The sequence below is a fragment of the Monomorium pharaonis genome, chromosome 3, assembly GCF_013373865.1.
Source record: "Monomorium pharaonis isolate MP-MQ-018 chromosome 3, ASM1337386v2, whole genome shotgun sequence".
In the NCBI taxonomy this organism is placed as follows: domain Eukaryota; kingdom Metazoa; phylum Arthropoda; class Insecta; order Hymenoptera; family Formicidae; genus Monomorium; species Monomorium pharaonis.
The window spans coordinates 1,261,324-1,282,403 of record NC_050469.1 but is presented as its reverse complement, the minus strand read 5'-3'; the positions used below and the strand labels follow the sequence as shown (position 1 = coordinate 1,282,403).

The following is a 21,080-nucleotide window of genomic DNA, read 5'->3' as shown; positions in this document are numbered from 1 at the left end:
TCCTAAGACCCGGGAATAATGAGTCGTGAGGAATAAAAAGAGCCAACGGGAATCAAAAGAATGTAATCTTCAACATTTCTAATTTAGACTGTACTTTTTTTATATCAACACTATTTATAAATGATTAAACATAATATAATGCGTATCCAGTAAATTAAAAATATTTTGTGTTTCTTAAATAGAGTGCTAGGAAAACGTGAAAATACAAACTATATGATTTTATACACAGCCAACTACTTAACGAGGGAAATGAATTATTAGGAGCACTATTAACGCGCATCCTTTATACATTGAAATAATGATGAACATGTTTCTATTGACTTTCATATTATCTTCATCATTCTAACATTTATCAGGTTCCACTTTATCGAACTGATAAATCATTCCGCGAAACTTCGTATCATACTTTTTGCAACTTTATTGCCGATCCGAAGACCAATGTGCTTCAGACAATAATCAATTAGATATTAATTATACAGTACAATGATTTATCCATAAAAATTTTTACACTCGCGGTGCGTAATACTATTTCACTTCTCTGTCAAATACTGGCGCTTTCTAATGAATCTTGAAATGCGTCTTTTTTGTATCTGGAATATCTCTATGTTCATAAATGGATAGGAGAAAAATAGAGAAAGCTACAATGACCCTCGCTCGCGTTTCTGTCGCGTTTTTATCTGTTTATAGCTTTAATATCTGTCTGTCTGTCTGTCTGTCTGTCTCTCTCTCTCTCTCTCTCTCTCTCACGCACACACACGCACGCGCACACACATACACACGTATATATGTATATGCTCTAATCTTTCACGCAAAAACGTATCCTTCCAATTTCCGCACTACTATACAACATCGCGCACACTCGCGCTAAGGACAATTAATAATTATATTTACGCGCGATACAGTATAAAAATATAATCCTTGATATTACCGAATATTATGCATTACGACGATAGCGATGGCATGAGTGCCGAGTTAGACACACCCCGCAAAGACATCCGTCGCCTTTCAGGATGAACACCTGAAGGTCGGATTAGACGCTAAGGGGGCAGGTGAGGTAAAATATTCTCAGGGGAGGGCGTATCATGAGAATCATTGCTTCTGGATGATGTCACTCGTTGATGATAATAATTATTATTGGAGACAGCAGTAGCGGCTATGGTGGCGGCAGGAGCAACGGAACTAGTGGTAACTGTATTCGTCGAACCAAGTGAACCTGTGACCATTGCTACAGACGTAGTGGCCGTGGTGGTATTTATTGTAATCGTTGTGATGACTGACGAGGTAGGTTGACTTCGGGGCGCTAGACTGCTCCACGCTAAAGGGTTCGCACAATCTTCAGACGAGGGACAATCCGGATGACGAATCGACGACGAACAATACGTCGGTGTGGTCAAAGCGGCGCTGGAATTGCATATTGACGACACGGTAGTCGTGGCTGATGTTACTAAGAGTGGTGGTGGTGGAGGTGGCGGTGGTGGCGGTGCCGTTGGACCGTTAACGTCTGCCAATGGATCAACCGCGTTTCCGTCCCAAGCGTCCGCAGATTTGGATTCGTCGTTGTTGATTACACTGCTGCTCGATCTTTGTCGCTTGGTGTCACCGTACAGCAAACAATGAACATTCGGCGAACTACTGCGATCTCGCACACCTTCTTGCTCCTCAAGGAATCGGTCCATATAGTCCCTGCTTGCAATTTAATGGTTCTGTCATTCACGCTTGCAGTAATTATATGAACGAAAACAATTACATTGTAAAGTGTGTTAATTGGATAGTGTTATTATCAAATGTTAATTTTTTAATAGATTGCATATAATACATCTATCTCAAAAGTTTACGTGTTTTAATGTAAAGTTCAGGAATAGTGATAGAGAAAATACTCACGTGATACCGGGATGCAGGGCATATTTCTTCTTTTCTAATCGCGCTTTGTACGTAAATATGTCATGCCGTTCCGTTTTCTTCCATAAATAATAAAATTGTACTAACTCTCCGACAGATCTTGTTCTCACCTGTGGAAAAATAGTGAGACTTTTACTTTAAAGTTTACTGACACAGCGGTAACTTGCACACATACATAAAATATTAACTCCAAAAACTTGAAAAAGAACACTTGCACAATAACATTTTTGTTGTTCTGTAGCATTTTTTATGTAATTGTAAAAAAGATTAAGTAGCAGTATTACTATCGATGTAGTTAAATTTCTATACTTTTAATAATTAAAACCTTTTTATCCTAAACGTTCGTTTTAATTTTTACAGTTTAAGATTTAACTGTCTTTATTTTTAACGTTTACTTCAATCTCTAATAAAAGTTTAAAATTTAACTGTAAGGGAGAAACAGAAGTAAGTGACGACCTTCAGATCTGTCGATTTTTTTCTAATTTCTGTAATAATGTAAAAATAATAATGTATTTTTTTAGATTCAGTAACACCTTTTGCATCTACTATAAAACTAGAAAGTCTTAAGTAGATTAAAATTTTAAATTATTTAGTTTTAAAACCAAGTCAGTGTCGTCTTGCCCTTTCTATGTATGAGTAAGATAACAAAACAAGTCAAATTAAGTTGAAATGTATGTTTTATGAACAAAAAATTTATTGTATTAAATTTATATTCGGATATTACAATAGAGAATAATTAATAAAGAGTAGGATATAAATACATAAATGTAACAAAAAATATTTATCTGATATAAAAGAATAAAATTTAAAATAATAATTAATAATTATTAAAGATTATTAGAATTAAAATTATACATGTATTACAGAAATAAAATTACATTACATGGAATGTCATTTTACTCATAGTCGTGTTTATGTTTATTTAATTACTTAATAAAAATGTCATATAGCACAAATCAGAAATGAAAAATACAAATATGTAAATGTATATAGTTTTAACTAAATTAATTTTATAAAAAAAAGGAAAATATTTAGTATAATGTCATTCCTTAGAGACAAACATTTAAAAAATACTAAATATAGGGATGCATCCAATATATTTTTCATTATATTATCCCCTTTATAGACAGATTGAAATCAATAACAAATAATTACTATTATTTATTTACTATTATTATTTAAAGCCTTTAATAAGTTTAGTATGGCTCATCATTTATTATCAAGTTAGAGAAATTCATTATCTTACTCACTTCATCATTTTACCCTTTTTTCCTACATATATACTGCATACCTTATTTTTCTGTATAAGATGAAAATCTTTGCCATAAGTGCGCAATCCAGATTCAAAATTGTGACATTCTTCCTCCGACCAAAGGCTCACCGCATCCGTAGGTGGAAGTACATTCATTCGACGCCTTCGTAATGCCTCTTCGAGATTATAGCCGCACTGTAGTAGGAGATACAAAGCCTGCTCATCGTCTCTAATGTGCGAGCCGGCTGGTAACGAGCCTCCCTTCACCGCCGGAAGCTGCGCACGTTCTAAAAACTCCTCCGTATCCTCCTCGGATATGTGACTGGGATCCCACAACATTTTATCTTCATTCTCATACGGCAGAGCGTCGTCATAGCGGCACAAGCCTTCTGGAATCGCCGCCTGATAGTCGGTGCCGACCATAATCGTCTTCTTCCACTCTTCCTCGTCCGGACTATAGTCGCAGTCATCCTCCTCTTCCTCGCTCTGCGGTCTCGAGACGCTCCGTAACAGTCTGGAACTTCCGCCGCCAATTCCCGCGCTGACTATCCTGTCCTCCGGGCCGTCGATCGCACCGCCTGTGTTACCCTCTTCGATAGCACTGTCGGCGGCGCCGACCACCCCTAAATTAACTACACCGCCACACGCGGCGGCGTTAGCGCTACTCTCCGTGGTAGGCGACGCTCGAGTCTTCTTGCCGCTTCCGCCTCGAGCATCCGTCGTCATCGTGCACTCCTCGGCCTCAGCCTCGGCGTCCTCATCGTCGTCCTCGTCGTCGTCAATTCTGCTACGTTTTCTGCTATCCCTGCCGCCTGCTCCAATGCTAGTATTGCCCTTCGTTGCAGACCCCGACAACGACGACGCCTTATCCTTCCCCTTCACCAGCATCTCCGTATAGAATTGCTTGAGGTCCGGCTCGTTGCTGGTCGCGTCGGCCTCATCGTCGTCGTCGTCGTCGTCCGCATCGTTGTCGCCCTTGTCCGAGTAACGCTCCTCGGTCTCGGGGCCGCTCGCCGACGGCAGCAACATGTGATCGGAACTGTTCGAGTTCTCAGTCGAGGGATCACCGTATCCATACATGGCAAGAAGATCCTTCAGTGGCATGTCACCTTCCTTGCTCAGGAAAGAGGCAGAAACAAATCACCATCATTATTACACTCCACGCTGACTAAACAATGGACAATCTCACTACTATAAAAACGCACTTTGAGTCGAAAGTGTTGTGGAAACTTATCATAATTGTGTACAACTTTATTTACAGGCTCGACTTTTTCGACATTTTCTTTTCGGGCTTGGAATCCTAGAACGGTCGGGATCAAAACTCAGTTACAAAATAATGCATATATATATATATATATATATATATATATATATATATATATATATATACATATATATACACTGGCACAGAAAAACAAGACAAAAATTTTAACCGAATTTTTAGGCAATCTTCAAAGTGATGCAACTTTGCGAAAAATCATCCAAATTACATGTACTTTTTTTTAAATTAAAGGGCAAAGACTCTATTTTGAGAATCCCTAGGCAAAAGTTTGATTTGTTAAGTGCAAACCTTTTGTATCGCATAAAAACCAAACATGTTTTTTTTAATTGAAAAAAGTAAAAGTTTGTTACCATTTTTCACAAGTTTCTTGTTAAAATCTTGTTAATATTAATCCAGATTCTTAAAGATCATTCTTTTCTAAGCAATTTAAAAAGAAACATGTCGATACGATGTTTTTTGTTGATTGCACGCGAGTTTGAAATTTGCACTGCATTTTAGGGTATTTTAGCGAATATATACGGTATTTTTTGAATATTATGAATTTTAAGTATCAATATGATATTGCACATTTTGAAGATTGCCTAAAAATTCAGTCAAAACTTTTGTCTCGTTTTTTTTGCGCCAGTGTACACACACACACACACACACACACACACACACACACACACACACACACACACACACACACACACACACACACACACACACACACACACACACACACACACACACACACACACACACACAACGCTCGTAAAAAGGTAGAAGGGATTGAGATAAACATAAAAGTCCAATATTGTCTTGGGTTAGGTCCACAAATAATCGAGATATTAACGTATGAATCTGCAAATAATCTAATTAATTTCTATCGTAATTGTAAACAGTAAATTGATAAAAGCTTATCATACATTCACGATAGATTTTTGTGGCTCGAGCGGATCAAACTCTTTCCTCGGTGCGCTCTCATTTGCATAACTTGAAAAATTAATACCTCGATTATTGGTGGACTTAACCCAAGACAATATTGAACTTTTGTGCTCATCTCGAGCCCTTCTACCTTTTTACAAGCGTTGACCCACATGTTTTGGGACATCCTCTGTGTGTGTGTGTGTGATGTATGTGTGGTGTGTACACATATATATAGGTATGTGTAAAAGTGCTGATTTATATCAAATAAATAATACGCAGGAAAGTTTATTACCTTTTGCAAGTTGGACAACTCGTTGTGAGAATCCTCGCTACCTTCTAGGGCCTCTTCTTCGTCCAATGTTCGCTCGTCATCGAAATCATTTACCATCATTTCCGTCGTTGAGCCCATATCATAGTCTCGATCTGCCCTGTAAGGAACGCACGCCGAGTTACTCACGGAGTCGCCTCACTTACAAACGAACCGCGTCACGAGGTGCACGAGATAAGTTACGCTTTTCCTAACTACAATCAATTAGTAGTACGCTACTGGGTAAGTGGATGCGCACTTACATGATTCTACAACCCCTATTCACCGAGACGGGAACATAACACACAAAGAACGTATGTAACGTACACACATTAACGCATATACTACGCGGCACCCGAATGTGTAGTATCACCCACGATCATCAACAAGAGTACCAACAACTACGCTGCAACCGTCGCAACAGTCCGCGTCGAGAGGATTGCCCTCCCCGACCCGGAGAGTCCCGGTGGTGTTTTTTTTTTTTTTTTAACTTATCGTTAGCTTTAGAGTTCCGACTTGAACCGTCCGACTGACGACAGGCGGGATGAAGACGTAAGACGACAGGGTTTACATACGGTTTACAGCCGCAGCGAGGGAATGAGGGAAAAGAGGAGGGCAGTCTAACCTCAACCTGACGTGACACTTATGCCACTGTGCAGCGGTACTCACGACACCGCCGGCCTCACAAGATCTGTCCTTTCATTCTCACAGCGGGAGCTGACATTTCGTGAAATGTCTTAATTACTGGACCACCCGGACGTCTAATCTCGTTTCGTCTCGTCTCGTCTCGACGCCTCTCTTGCTCTTTCTCACATACATACACACACGTACGCACACACACACTGTGGAAGACCCGCACTGCGAGTCCTTCTCTACTGTTGTCCTCGTTTGAGCGGGCGAACAACAGTCGACACAACAAACCTCGTTCACGACTCGGTCGAGATACGTAAAATAAACGTGTCAGAGACACGTAAGGCACAACATTTCATCGGGCGGTGAGCATGCGACTCACACAATGTACGTACATCACATCACACGCGGAAAGATCGCGTGCAAGTTTACAGGCGAGTGTCTCAATCGAGAGACGACGCGCACTCCATTATTTGTATTCGTTGCACTCGATTCCCCCTCGAGTTTCGTGTGTTCGGAAAATGGACGCGACGGCCGAGCGCATCGTCAACTCGTCAAAGTACGTCAAGATGCTCTCTTGCTCGCTCTTACTCACTCCCGTGGAGGAAGAAAGAGGCGGCGCGTTCGTGTACTTTGGGAGCGTTCCCATCGAGCGCGTCACGCGTCGCGTCGTCCTTCGTGTCCAATCAAAACGTCCCATTTTATTATGATAAAATATAATGGATGTTTTGATTGGATGCGAAGGACGACGCGACGCTTGACGCGCTCGGTGGGAACGTTCCCTTAGCGTACGTAACTTTAGGGCCTCCGCACAGACTTTTGCATAACGCATAGTGCATGACGCATAAGAGAATTATTCAATCAGAGTTGTCTATTTTCCTCCCCAGGATAGAAATAAAGACCTCTGATTGGTTAATTCTCTTATGCATTATGCATTTCGTATTAAGGCCATCACACACGAAATGACATAAGCTGCATAAGCATAGCATAAGACCGTTGAACCAATCAGTTGTTAGCCATATTGATATACACAAGATGCTTATTGGCCTAGAGCTCTTATGCTATGCTTATGTAACTAATAGGCCTGGGGCTCGATTCTTGAATTCATTCGCAAGAGATTTAAGTTAAATTTTAAGTACAACTTAGGTTCGTATGGAGTACTTAACGTAACGTAACGCGTTATGAAAGAGTCCGGCAAACGCATGCGGTGACCAATCAGCAACCAGACGCAGGTCGGGTTCCGGCAAGTCACAGCAAGCGCTTGAATTCTGATTGGTCACCGCATGCGTTTGCCGGAGCTCACCGCATACATGAAGTTTTAGCATAAGCCTTATGCCATAAGAAATTGACCAATTATAATTGAATGTGAGAAGAATAATCGAATATAATTGGTTAATTCCTTAGGGCTTAAGACTTACTACACCTATTATAGATCTGGGGCTCGATTCTTGAATTCATTCACAAGAAAACGTATGCGCAAATACCCGCTCTAACAGAAAAGTTGCAAGTTTATTGGTTAAAAGCTATACGATAGCCAATAAATTTTCAACTTTTCTGTAAGAACAGAATTTGCGAATACGTTTCTCTTGCAAATGAATTCAAGAATCGAGCCCCTGATCTTAACCTTTTCTACCGTACTGGCGTGATCTGGCGGCACATCTGTTTGTCCAATTGTCCGGCTTGTCCCGCTTGTCCCTGGAGGGAGGGACGGAATTGCTATTGCATTGGGCAGATTGGTTTGGGCCATCATGCACGGTCAACTCCTATCTGAAATTTCAGGCCGCGTTAGTTCATTCTGGTATATTCGGCCAGGTGGCGCTTATATCACTTTAACGGTCAGAACTTAGATTTGTGATCAGAACGTGATATATATTACGGATATCTCTTGTGAAGATTTTTAATTTACAATAGAAAAAAAGAAATTGGTATAAAGTGCGTGTGGAACGTGTATAAAGAATATCAACAATATTATCTGATAAGGTAAGTTGCATATGAAATATAAAAATAAAAATATCACAGATAATAGAGGTAATCGATAATAGAGGTTATGTTAGTTTTAGTAGTATAGTTTTATATTTTACATATCAATTTTATATTTTAATAAAATGTTTTGCATATATTTTTGTAAACAGAATTTGTGCTAATTTTATAAGTACAATTTTTTGCAATGTCTGTCAGATTATAAAAACACAATAATTATTTGTGCACGTGTGCCTAAAGATAATAAAGACATAATTTTTAAGATTCTTTTATTTTTAGTTTGCAGTTTTCAATTTTAATCATGGTTGAATGGATTTGTATTGTACCAGGCTGTAAATCTAATTCAAAGGCTCCTGGTCATTTTTTTCCAAAGAATCCAAAGTTATCACAAAAGTGGAAAGAAATTGTAAACAATAGTATTCTTTTAAATTTATCATCAGAAGAATTAACAAAATACAGAGTATGCCACTTACATTTTTTGCCTGAAGATTATATTTACTCTTTAAATCGTCGAAGACTGAAGCATAATTCAGTACCTAGAGTAAATATAAGTTATATGCATACAGTTAACATAGAGGTAAATGATATAAATATAAGTGAGCAACATTCACAATCTGAAACAAATATAACTGAGTTGTATTTACAGTCTGGACAAAATACAACTGAGCAACATTCACATAATGCAGTACCTATTGAAAATATATATAATACGCAAACAGTTAATACAGAAGTGAATGATATAAATATAACCGAGCAACATTTACAACCTGAGACAAATACAATTGAGTTGCATTTACAGTTAGAACCAAATATAACTGAGCAACATTCACAATCTGAGATAAGTACAGCTGAGTTACATTTACAGACAGGATCAACTACAACTGAATTACATTCACAATCTCAAGAAAGTAATCAATCTAATGAGATTTTTACAAGTAATTTTCTATGTGCAGAAAAGAATCCATTGCAAAATGATCAAAATAATATCACAAATAACACAGTTAATTGTCCAAGTACATCAAGAAACTCAAGAAATATTCTTGAATCCGTTACAAGACAATGCCATTTAACACCTAAAGCACAGAAAATATATAAGAAAGCTATAATGTTAGCGAAAGAAAGAAACCGAATGAAAAGCCGAATAATAGATTATAAAACACGCTTGAAAGATGCCAAAAAGTTATTAAATTCACCATTTTGTAAACAGTTTAATAGTTTAACTCCAACGCAAAGATTATTTTTTAATATGCAATTACGAAACACAAATTATTCTCCAAAGGTAGATTTCAAAGTATTATTTAATGAATTAAAATCATCGTTACAGGCAACATGCCCAGAACGAAGTTCAAAATATTTGAGCAATATATCTTTCGTACCAAAAGCATACAATTAATTGTAAATCTTTGATATAATATTATATCTTATTATAGTTGAAAACTTGCTGCAATAGTGAGATACATTTTGTAAAAACGAAGAAAATAAATTATTCTAAAATTATATTTTAAAAATAGACTGAACAGTGACAATATATACCTATAGCATATTGCAATAAATATTTGGTATTTATTGTAATATTGCATATTGTAATAAATATCTAGCACACAATAATAGATATCTATTACAATATGATACCAGATTATCCTTTGAATATGTTTTTGTAATTTTTTTCTTTTTTTACTAAATGTGTGTTAGCCTATTGTAGTAATTCTTCAAGTCTATTGTTGTAAATAGTATTACTGTGTAAATTTGTAATTTTTTATTATTTGTGAAAGATATACTTGCGCAAATGCAAAAAAAATTTTTACATAAAAAAATTCAATTATTACGAAAATTTTATATTTATTAGAAAAACTTTTGAAAACTATTTTATTATTATTTGTATATAGGGAAGAAGATTTACGATTGATGAAAAAATTTTAGCACTGTCGTTGTATAAACAATCAGGATCTTGTTATAAACTATTATCAAAATTATTTGTTTTACCAAGTGCTACAACTCTCAAATGTTTGTTACGGACAATTTCTTTACAACCAGGAATTAATAAATTTATTTTTGAGCATCTTCAGCAGCATGTTGCAGAAATGAATGAAAGAGACAAATTATGTATTTTAATGTGGGACGAGATGTCGTTAGAAGCCAATTTGCAATATGATCAACTAGATGATAAAATAATTGGCTTTGAAGATTGGGGACATAGACGCACATCATTGATAGCCGATCATGTATTGGTTTTTATGGCACGAGGAGTTCTGAAAGGATGGAAAATTCCACTGTGTTATAATTTTTGTAAAAGTCAAACAAAATCTGCACAGCTATTAAGATGTATCAAGGAAATTATAAAAAAATTAACTCAAGCTGGTTTAACAATTATCACAACTGTATGCGACCAAGGAGGGCCAAATATGACATGTATTAATAAACTTCTTGAGGAATCAAGAAGGAAATGTATACAAACAGGTCAAGAAGATCGTAAGTATTGTTTTAATTTTTATATAATATATAATAAATAACATGTGCATAGAACAAAACTGATACTTAAACGATATATAATACGTAAATAATTTTTTATTTTTTTAAGGAGGTAATGTTGAACTTTTTGGACAAAATATTGTTCCCATCTATGATCCACCACATCTTTTGAAAGGAATTCGCAATAATTTATTATTTAAAAATTTGGAAATTAATATAACTAAGAACACAAAAACAAACGAACGACAGTTAGCATCATGGGATATTATTGAATTAGCATATAAAATGGATATTAACACGAATACATTAAATCGTCAATTGCCAAGATTAACTGATGAACATGTAATTAAATCAAAGATAAAAAAGATGAAAGTTAAGTGTGCTGCTCAAATTTTTAGTGCAAGATTATCAGCTTATATTGAATACAACAGCAAAATCAAAGGTAATTGAATAAGTGATAATTATTACTTTTGTTAATTTATTATTGAATTGCATAATATATTAATATGTACTTTATTTATCTTTGCAGGAGGATTTATCGACTCACAAATTGGTCCGCTACAAATACCAAACAAAGCAGGATATGATACAGCAATAGTTTTAGATTTTTTTAACAAAGTTTTTGATTCCGTTAACGCACACACTTTGCGTCCAGAAACTCCTTTACGTGTTGCAGTAACTGAAAATAGCAAACATCATGATTTTTGGCCATATGCTATTAAATTATTATCCAACATGCGGTATGTAGATCCAAAAACTAAGCAACCAGTTAAATGTATACCATCACTGAAAAATTGGATTTTTACATTACGTGGATTTCGAAAAATTTGGAAAATAGCTAATAACGCAGGTATGCAATTTTTAAAAACGCGAAATATTAATCAAGATCCTTTAGAAAACTTTTTTGGCATGATTCGCAGCCATGGACGCAGAAATATTAATCCTTCATGTAGTCAATTCTGTGGGTCGTTTAAAACACTTTTAATCAATAATTTAACTTCAAAACAGTCTATGGGTTCTAACTGTGAAAACAAAAATGATGGTGATTTGTTATTTACATTAAAACAATTTGTGACAAACGTTTCTCACGAAAATAATACAGAAGAAATAGAAGAAGATTATATTCAATCACATCAAATTGCACATGAAACAATAGTACACAAGTCATCTCATAAAAATGGTCAAGTATATGTTGCTGGCTGGATTGCAAAAAAGATTTTGTCATTAAAACAATTTAAAAATTGTCCAGAATGTAAACAAAATCTTTTAGCGACAGACACAACATGTGAAGAATATGCAGAGATAGCTTATAAAGAATATGTACAAGAAAAACCGTCATTAATTTATCCATCCATGTCTTTTTTAAAATATGCATTTATTGAAGCCGATAATATTTTAAATCAAAATATTTCTTTATTATGTTTTCGTAGAAACGTTTCTGCCTTATTACAGGCACGTTTGAACGATAAATTAAATTTAGATTTTTTAAAATGTAATCAACATAAAATAGAATTAAAAAAAGCTGTAATTCAAAAAATTACAAGATTATATTTATTTAATTTTTGTAAAACAATTAACAAAATTTTATCAGGTCGAGATACTAGACATTTAGGAACAAATATGATATTGACACAAGCAATTGAACTTTATAAAAAGAAGCAAAGTCGATATAAAAAAATATTAAAAATATAAATATTATATTTTATAGCTTTAATAGCACGTTATTTGTTCTTAAGTTCTGTCAATACATGTTTCTAAGCATGTCTTTAAAAATAAAAATATTATATAGAATAGTTTTGTCTTTTTATTTGTATTATTCCTTAGTATTTAATATAAGTATAAATTTAATACTCGAAGTATTTATTTTGTTAGTAATTAATTATTTATTTGTAATGTTTTAATACACCAAAATTAAAATATTCCAAATAAATATTACTAACTAAATAAAAACTACGGTATTAAATTTCTCTAAGAAATATTAATAAATATATATATATACTATATTAGAGGTCGGCCATATTGAATATTAGTTTGTCTATGTATATTCGCCCAGGTGGCGTTCGAAACACTGTTCCAGATCAAACTATGGGAGTTGATTATCTATTTACTTTTATAATCTGTGTGGGCCATTGGGCTGCAAAGAATAAAGGTCAAGTGCTTGAGGTATGTTTTTATCTTTTATATTTCTACGAATATGAAAGATTTAAATCTTTTATATGCTAGTAAAATTATTAGAAATTTTAATTAAATGCTAATTTAATAATGCAATTTACAATGTTTAAAATAGTCACGATATAAAAACCAAAGAATTTATGTCTTTGTTGGAGATTTTTATTGCAGAAGATTTATACAGATTTAGGTTATATATCAAAATAATATATTGGTATGCCAATGATAAATTATTTAAATTAGATATTTTATTTTTTAATTTGTTTTATTATTGATAATGTAAGATATGTATTACATAATTTTTAATTGTAGAATGTTGGAAAAATGTAAAACGAAAACTTGTTTGCAATTGAATAATTGTGACAACCTTGAACTAGCTGAGCTTGATTAAAACCAATAATCATATCATACTGATGTGATCAAGACTACAAAAATGTTAAATTTTCTTATTTTTTATTATTATTACATAAATTTTTATGTGTAACATTTCTAGAAAGCTATTTAAGTTTAGTTCAAATATAGTAAAATATAAGAAAAAAATAACTGGATATATATAATCAGTTAAATTATGAAATTTATCTAATTTAATGTAATAACACAATGCAGTGTGTTATACTCTGATAAGAATAATTTGTAGTTAATTAATAACATTATTTGACAAAATTTGACTTTTTGTAACACAAATGCAAATAGTCATTTTTGATAAATTTTTACCTGCTGGACATAAATCTATTGCCAAACTTTGGTTATCAAGTCATAATTTTAAGAAAAATGATATCAACGAAGCTAAAAATGAAGATTTCCAGAGTTTTCATAAAGTTCTAATATTGGTACTAAATTCTTCTCCCAAATTTTATTAATATTACTTGAAAGTATCAACTTTTAACTTTAGAATGCACTTGATTTAAAGTGTTTTGTTTGAAGTTTTGCTCAGAACTTTATTAAATTCTGCTATTAGTGAGTACATATTACAATTAGAAGCCAAAGCTTGTTTAATTTGAGTATTTTAAATTTCTTGGGTTTGCCTCTTTTTTTTAAGCATCTGAAACTTAAATTATAGTTTAAATTTATCTGTTGCAACGTTATTGGCAGTGGCAACACTTAGATAAATCTGTTGCCACGCTAATGCCATTTAACCATTAGATTCATTAATGAAAATTTTTGATTATTTTAAAACTATAAAAATATAAATTTTTCATGTAATATGTGTCGTTAATGCTTTCAAAAATTTTTCTTTTCACATTTTTGACATTAGAGGCGCTTATTTATGTGTTATTAGTGCTATGTATAAATTTCTGACTTATTGGGCTCATATGATTTAAGTCGATAAGTTAAATTACATTGAAGAATTTAATACTTTTGTTATCAAGAGACACGGCAATAGAAATAAAAAATGTATGAACATTTATACTGTTAATAATTATATGTGATTAACATTACATTTTTATTTAATAATACTTTTTTATTTACTTGTTATTAGATTCTGTCATTATTTGTTAAAATAAAATTATTTTAAATAATAATGATAAAAAGTAATTTTAAATACAAAAAATAAGTAAAGTGGCATTTTTTGGTCAAGGCAATTCCTGGTGTTTAATAATTTTGTTTTTTACAATTTGCAGTTTATGCGGACTGCGTTTTGTATACTCATTGGTTTTGAAAACATTCCTTACATAAAGCCAAAATAATTAGCAATAATTACAAATAACGTGCGTGCGTGCATACTGGTAATATCTTTAATTTATTTAAAATTAAATTCAAATGATATGTGTGCTTCATATCTTCCCCAAAATAAGCAAATTTTATATAAAAAGAGGTGATTTTTATTAAAGTAATTGCACTAAAGTTTATTAGAAAAAAATTGTCATAAATTAATAATTTTCTATCAAACTAATAATATAAAAAATTACGTTAATAATAAGAATGGGTATTTATGCAAATATACAAATCCATCACTGTATTATTATTCTTTGGTCATTCTTGATAGTTATTTAAGACCAGTATTACACTATCATAAAATTTTTGAAACCAATCATAGAGCTGTATTAACATCTTAAGGCATTACTTCACATCATCATTGTAATAGTGCTTAACATAGTCTTAAATAAGAATTTACTATAAACAATGGCCAATAATATTACAGTGACAGATTTTTACATTTGTATAAATACTCATTTTTATTGTTAGCGCGATTTTTTAACATCATTAGTTTGTACAAAGTTATTACGACAGTTTTTGTAGGCTTCTCTTTGGTAGGATTATTTTGACAAAAATTAGTTGTATTTTTATATAAAAATTACTTATTTTTTGAGAAGATATAATTAAAGATAAATTTACTTTAACCTTTTAGAAACACGATTGAGATATTTTATAAACTGAAAATAACTTTTCAATTCTATATTATAAAAATAACTTGTTTTATTATTGTTTTAAAAACTTTCATTTTTAATGCATTTTTATTAAAATGCAAATTTTCCTAAATCAGTTAATCCAGAATTAATCAATTTTTAGATTGGCAGATATTGCTGTTATCACCACGTTCTTTTTTTAAAAATGGCTACTGATGATGATACCATAATAGATCAAACTTTGTCGGACAGATTGCTAGAGAAGGGACGAAAATCACCATTTCTGATTGCAAGTATGTGAATCTTTATAAAGTACACAAAAATTTAATTATTAATAATGTCTAATACACACATTACTTTCTAAATAGGTTTGATAAGTTTGGTGGGAGTCTGTGGCTATGGTGTCTATGCTTTTAGAAAGAAGAAGATATCTACACAGTTATATTTAATACAGCTCCGAGTTGCTGCACAAGGAACAGCAATAGCTTGCTTGACAATAGGAATGGGATATCATATGGTTAAAAAGCACATTTTGCACGATGAGAAAGAACCATGATGTCAAACAGTAATAGTTTAATTATTAATTAAAATAACTTATCAAATATAAAAAACATGTAGTCACAATTAAAGAAAAAGTAATATATTTAATTTGTTTAATACAAGGTTTATTGATATAAATTATATTTCCAATGATAAATTAACTTTAGAAGTCGAATTATTTTATTATTGTAAAATATCTTTTTTTACTGATTTTACTTAAAAATATTTTGTAAGTGAGGAATCTATCTAGGATCATCATGACTCACTTTTCAAATTTTGATTTTGTATGTTTTTTAATGGCATATTTTAGTAATTAATGCTACCATTTTCAATTTTTAAGCATAACTATAAACTGCATAGTTTCCAAATTTACATTTTTACAAATTTATATTTACGCGTAGAAAGTGAACATTGCATATATGCATATATGCACTGGCCATTAAAGAGTTAATTTTCTTATTAGTTAATAATCATAAAACGGAAAAAATACTTCAAACTATAAAAACAAAAAATAACATTGTAAAAACATTTAATTTGAGTGTTATTTTAAACACTCAACTTTGGTGTAACTTTAGGGTGCCGTCATATGCGGCATAACTTGCGTCGACCAATCACATCGTCGTAGGACACGTTAAAGACGTCTTGCGCAACAGTTGAGTAATTTGCTAATATAATTGGTCTAAATTTAAAGATCTAACAGTAAAGACCAATAATAACTGACCGCTCACTGATCACTTGTGTTTTTTGAACGTAATTATTGAACTTGTATTATAATGGTTAACAAAGTCTTTATAAAAGCTTTAAATTCACTTGTGGTTTTTATATTAACTAGACATCACAAGTGCGCGCTTTGCGCACTATTTTTACTTTTTAAAAATAAATTACAATGATAATTGTATAGATAACCATCTGTACAAATTTGACAGCTGTTAAAATTCAATCGCAACATGAAGTAAACGTAGGAAGAGATCTATCAGCATCGCGGAAAAGCAGCAACAATACAATTTGTAACATCTCTCTTTTTTTTTTAAGTAATGAAAGTGGAAGTGGATGGTCTAGACACTCCAGACGCGCACTTTGTGCGCGTTATTTAACTTTTTTTTTACTTTTTAAAAATAGACTACAACAATAATTGTAGATAGATACTTGTACAGATAATTGAAAACTTGATTTATATGAGAAAACTTTATTTTTATTCTATACGTTCTACGAGCGGAAATATTTATTATAATATGTGAATGTATTTCACTCGTGTCTCTATTTTTGATATGATAATTATCTTATTTTTAAATATTAAAGATTCATATTTTCAGATTAATATTTTCGTACTTTTATATCAACGTAATAAAACAAAATAAAGAATAAATATTTTAACAGAATTTTATTAAGTTGTTCTAGATCATATATAAAGCTTAGCTTCCATTAGTTTTTAATAACAGATCCTTGTTGTATCTTTACTCATTTAAATTTCATGCTAAATTTAACACTACAAAATTATTTATTCTTCACGATATACATTTCTCAGATGATCACAATTTTGATTTATAAATGATATCTATTGAAATATCAGAATAATTGTTATAAATTGCAGGAAAAATAATTATAATAATTTTTTCAAAACATATTGCGTAATTGGCAGCAGTATTTTGTAATTGAAGACAAAGAAGAGAGAAAACAGAATCAGAATCAAAATATCTTATATATAATGTAAGAAAAATATAATTTTTTTCTTGTAAGAAAGGTTATGAACGATAAACAAGGATTAAGGGCAGGTGAACATTCTTTTGAATAGAGCATAATGTATAATACATGAGCCTAAAAAGTTATTAATAATTGATTAGAATTTCCTCTCCAAGATAAAAATAAAAGTCTCTGATTGTTTAATTCTTTTAAACATTATCTTGTGTAAAATTCTAAGATTCTGCTCTTACTACGCTTTTATTGCGCCATTGCAGCATTTAATATCATAATAATCTTAAGGAAAACAAAAAAGTCAAAATATGTTAATTTGATATTGGCCTTGTTTATACCGCGCTGCTCTCTGCCCTGACGTATACCCTAATGGCCTAATATAAAATAGGCTATCAACGAAACGTTTACGCCATGTAGATTTACAATACCAATTGTTTCAATTTATTGAGAAGCTTTACCCGACAGGTACCTATTATCTGTCTTTACTTGTTTTGAAAGAAAGATAGACACATGTTTACCCGACAGGTAAGTTTATCAACAAGTTGAAGCAACTGAAGTACTATTCCGTACACGGTTATCGATTTGATATTTTGATATATAATAAAATATGTGTACCAACAGTTGACAAACCGATGATTACCGTGTACGGAATAGTATCCCTAAACTCGTAGATCTATTCCAGCAAATAACATTATTGTTAAGTAGAAAATTATAATTAATAGTTAATAACTATTAGTTGGTATTTGTTATGATGGCTATTCATGGTTTAACGCAGGTAATATTCAGTCCTCATATGAATGCATGTTATCTGCAGTAATGCTTAGATAACTTAAAATTAACTAGATAAAGAAAATATAAATTATACGTGTAAGTATATTACATAAAGTAAAGATAAAAATTGATTTTAAATTTATGTAGATAAAAGATAATATCTCTCTCTCTCTCTCTCTCTCTCTCTCTCTCTCTCTCTATATATATATATATATATATATATATATATATATATATATATATATTATGAAGCTTATTCTGTAATTTTTAAATGACATTGTTATACTTTTTTACTTTTTTTACTTTCATCTTTTACTTTTTATGTTGGATTAGGATAAATAATAATTTAAAAGTTGACGCTAAGGACATTATTTCGAACTTGTCCTTCAACTTAGATAATTAAAAAAAACATGCTCTTTCTCAGATGAAGATAGAAAAAATGGCTGCTTTTCAAAATTTACTGCCTATTGAAAATCGATAGTACACGTCACATATATTATAGATTTTCAGTACTGGCAGTAAATTTTGTAACGCATCCAATATGTACTCTAATAATCTAAGTAAACATAAGCTAAAATTATTGAGATAATGATCTATACAAGTTTATATAAATAATAACAAACATTTATTACATGTTATAAAATTCCAAGAGTATTCTGATAGGAAAACATGCAAAAAAATTTTTAGCATTTTAATTTTAAAATGTAATATATTATAAATGTGAATCTAATTTTAAAAATTATAAATTCTAAAATTAATTTATGTAACAATCTTATGTAGCAATCTTTAAAGAATTGATGTTAAAAATAAATTTTTGCAACTATTATATACATTTATAATGGAGAATTATCTTAGCACAGTTATTATATGAATATTTCTCAGAAAATAATGTATATATTACACAAATTATTGCAAAATAAAACATTACAGCATGAAATTATATAATTGTTATTAAAGCATTCTTATATGAAAATTTCGCAAAAAAATTGAAATAGCATGCATAAAATATGCATCCCAAGTAGCAAGGTTGATGTCGGATGTCGTCAATAAAACGTCATTAAGACATTTGGCGTTACCTTACTACTTGGAATGTTATTTCAATATCATTCCAAGTAGTAAGTAATTTGATAAATAATTGAATAAATGAATTTACAAATTATAATCATAAAATTTCTTTGTAGTAAAAGATATGCTCTCTGCTACCGCAAAATGTAATAATTATTGCGTAATTTCCCATCTTGGTATAATATTTATTCATTTTTAATCTTTGAGTGAGAACCAATTGTTTCAATTTATCGGAAAGCTTTACTTGACAGGTATCTATTATCTGTCTTTATTTATTTAAAAAGATAGATGAAGATAGACACATGTTTACTTGACAGGTAAGTTTATTAAGAAGTTGAAACAATCAATCTCAAATTACCAGTTACATATAAAATTTTATTGCACACTATAAACATTTATAAATCATTAAAATCATCTACTGGATTTACTGGTATACTTTATGTTTTAGGCTAGTTTTAGTCTATCTCTTTCGTTATAACGTATGGTTTAAGATGCATCAAGGGTCATAATCTATCATTAGATTCAATATAGAGTTGCAGACAATAAACATATGATGTAAATGATCATGATTATAATAACCGAAATATGATAAAAAATGTCATAAATTTGACCAATATGACATCAAATTAACATTTTGATTTTTCTGCTCTCTTTGAAATCGCGTAGTAATGATTTTTTATTATTTTACGTATTACTTTAACTATTTTTATTACTTGTAACATTATTATTTATATATTTGATTTAGTTGACGTTTTGATGAAAATAAATCTAAAACCCAATTTTTCTTTATTCTTTTTTATCTTTATTATCTTCAACCTTAATCAGAGACGAAATCTATTGAGTGAATCAAGTTAAATTTAACTACGAGTTAAATAAAAAAATTAAATTCTGAAATTATATAAATCATAAAAAAAGGATACTTATTACATTCCGTTCCCATTGTTCCACAACATACAAATTAGTAATGAACAGATATTGGAGGTACCAGTATTTGAGAAAAGATTGTAGACTTCGTATAACATTCATTATAGAAAATTATTACTTTTGCAAATTGACTTTGATGTGGCACACCGAAATTTGGCTAGACACAACTGTGTTCAATGTTAAATGAACTCTGCTTACTCATTCAATCGGTTACTCAATATAAGCAGGCGCCATTTTTCCAATTAAATTTTTTCTGTGCTGATATCTTTATGCAAATAATACACAATTGTTTTCATCTTTAGAGATCTGATGTAGCAATTCAGAAAAAAATAATTTATGCTAAAAAATAATACATTATTATATGAACCACTTATATAAGGTATTATAATTGAATTGATATAAGGAAGATCAAGAGACACGGATAGTGGCTCGCGTCAAGTAAACGCGCAGCGCGAAATCGACCTTGTGCTACACGCGAGTACGCGACTTACGTGCACTTGAGATTATCGGATCTCAAAAATGACTAAACCGTTCTAACAAAGCTCAATCGAAAGCTTAATTTATATAAGAAAATGTTTTATTTTTACTCTACGAGCCAATATATCGCGATTTAAAATTCAAAGTGTAATTTTTTTGCATTAAGATATACATATACATTGTCGTCGTCGTCGTTAACCTTGTATCCAAGGGGAGCTAACGTAAGGAGAAAACATCCATTTCGCGTATTTGCTTCAATCTGGCATTTGTATCGTTATTATTGTCCATGATCTATTCTTTTCAACTACACAGTTGTACTGATGCAATATTATTACAAATGCCGCATCAGTGCAATATGCTGCTGCA

At 31.6% G+C, this 21,080-nt stretch overlaps 3 protein-coding genes across 17 annotated transcripts; 2 read left to right on the top strand and 1 right to left on the bottom strand.

The window, feature by feature from the left end:
• Positions 1 to 75: 75 nt before the first annotated feature.
• LOC105836837 (mesoderm induction early response protein 1) lies at positions 76 to 6,891 on the bottom strand. 11 transcript variants are annotated; one of them, XM_036284171.1, is made up of 5 exons: positions 5,913 to 6,891; positions 5,635 to 5,770; positions 3,191 to 4,270; positions 1,882 to 2,009; positions 76 to 1,686 (listed from the first exon to the last, which is right to left on the bottom strand). In XM_036284171.1, coding segments are annotated over exons 1-5 (1,995 nt in total). In that variant the 5' UTR covers positions 5,915 to 6,891; the 3' UTR covers positions 76 to 1,037. The 11 variants fall into 11 exon arrangements, with proteins under 11 accessions (XP_036140064.1, XP_036140065.1, XP_036140066.1 ...); XM_036284172.1 differs by having other exon boundaries at positions 76 to 1,683; XM_036284173.1 differs by having other exon boundaries at positions 3,191 to 4,264.
• A 1,146-nt stretch (positions 6,892 to 8,037) lies between these two features.
• Positions 8,038 to 12,521, top strand: LOC118644675. 4 transcript variants are annotated; one of them, XM_036283721.1, is made up of 6 exons: positions 8,039 to 8,259; positions 8,539 to 8,836; positions 8,906 to 9,538; positions 10,146 to 10,728; positions 10,838 to 11,170; positions 11,258 to 12,521. In XM_036283721.1, the coding sequence occupies exons 2-6, from the start codon at positions 8,561 to 8,563 to the stop codon at positions 12,418 to 12,420; spliced, it is 2,988 nt and encodes a 995-aa protein (XP_036139614.1). In that variant the 5' UTR covers positions 8,039 to 8,259; positions 8,539 to 8,560; the 3' UTR covers positions 12,421 to 12,521. The 4 variants fall into 4 exon arrangements, with proteins under 4 accessions (XP_036139615.1, XP_036139614.1, XP_036139616.1 ...); XM_036283723.1 differs by having other exon boundaries at positions 8,539 to 9,538; positions 11,258 to 11,475; positions 12,343 to 12,521; XM_036283722.1 differs by lacking the exon at positions 8,539 to 8,836 and having other exon boundaries at positions 8,038 to 8,259; positions 9,125 to 9,538.
• Positions 12,522 to 12,844: 323 nt separating this feature from the next.
• LOC105830190 (HIG1 domain family member 1A, mitochondrial) lies at positions 12,845 to 15,907 on the top strand. 2 transcript variants are annotated; one of them, XM_012669369.3, is made up of 4 exons: positions 12,845 to 12,891; positions 14,520 to 14,624; positions 15,409 to 15,538; positions 15,614 to 15,907. In XM_012669369.3, the coding sequence occupies exons 3-4, from the start codon at positions 15,451 to 15,453 to the stop codon at positions 15,799 to 15,801; spliced, it is 276 nt and encodes a 91-aa protein (XP_012524823.1). In that variant the 5' UTR covers positions 12,845 to 12,891; positions 14,520 to 14,624; positions 15,409 to 15,450; the 3' UTR covers positions 15,802 to 15,907. The 2 variants fall into 2 exon arrangements, with proteins under 2 accessions (XP_012524823.1, XP_012524825.1); XM_012669371.3 differs by lacking the exon at positions 14,520 to 14,624 and having other exon boundaries at positions 12,851 to 12,891.
• Positions 15,908 to 21,080: the final 5,173 nt, after the last annotated feature.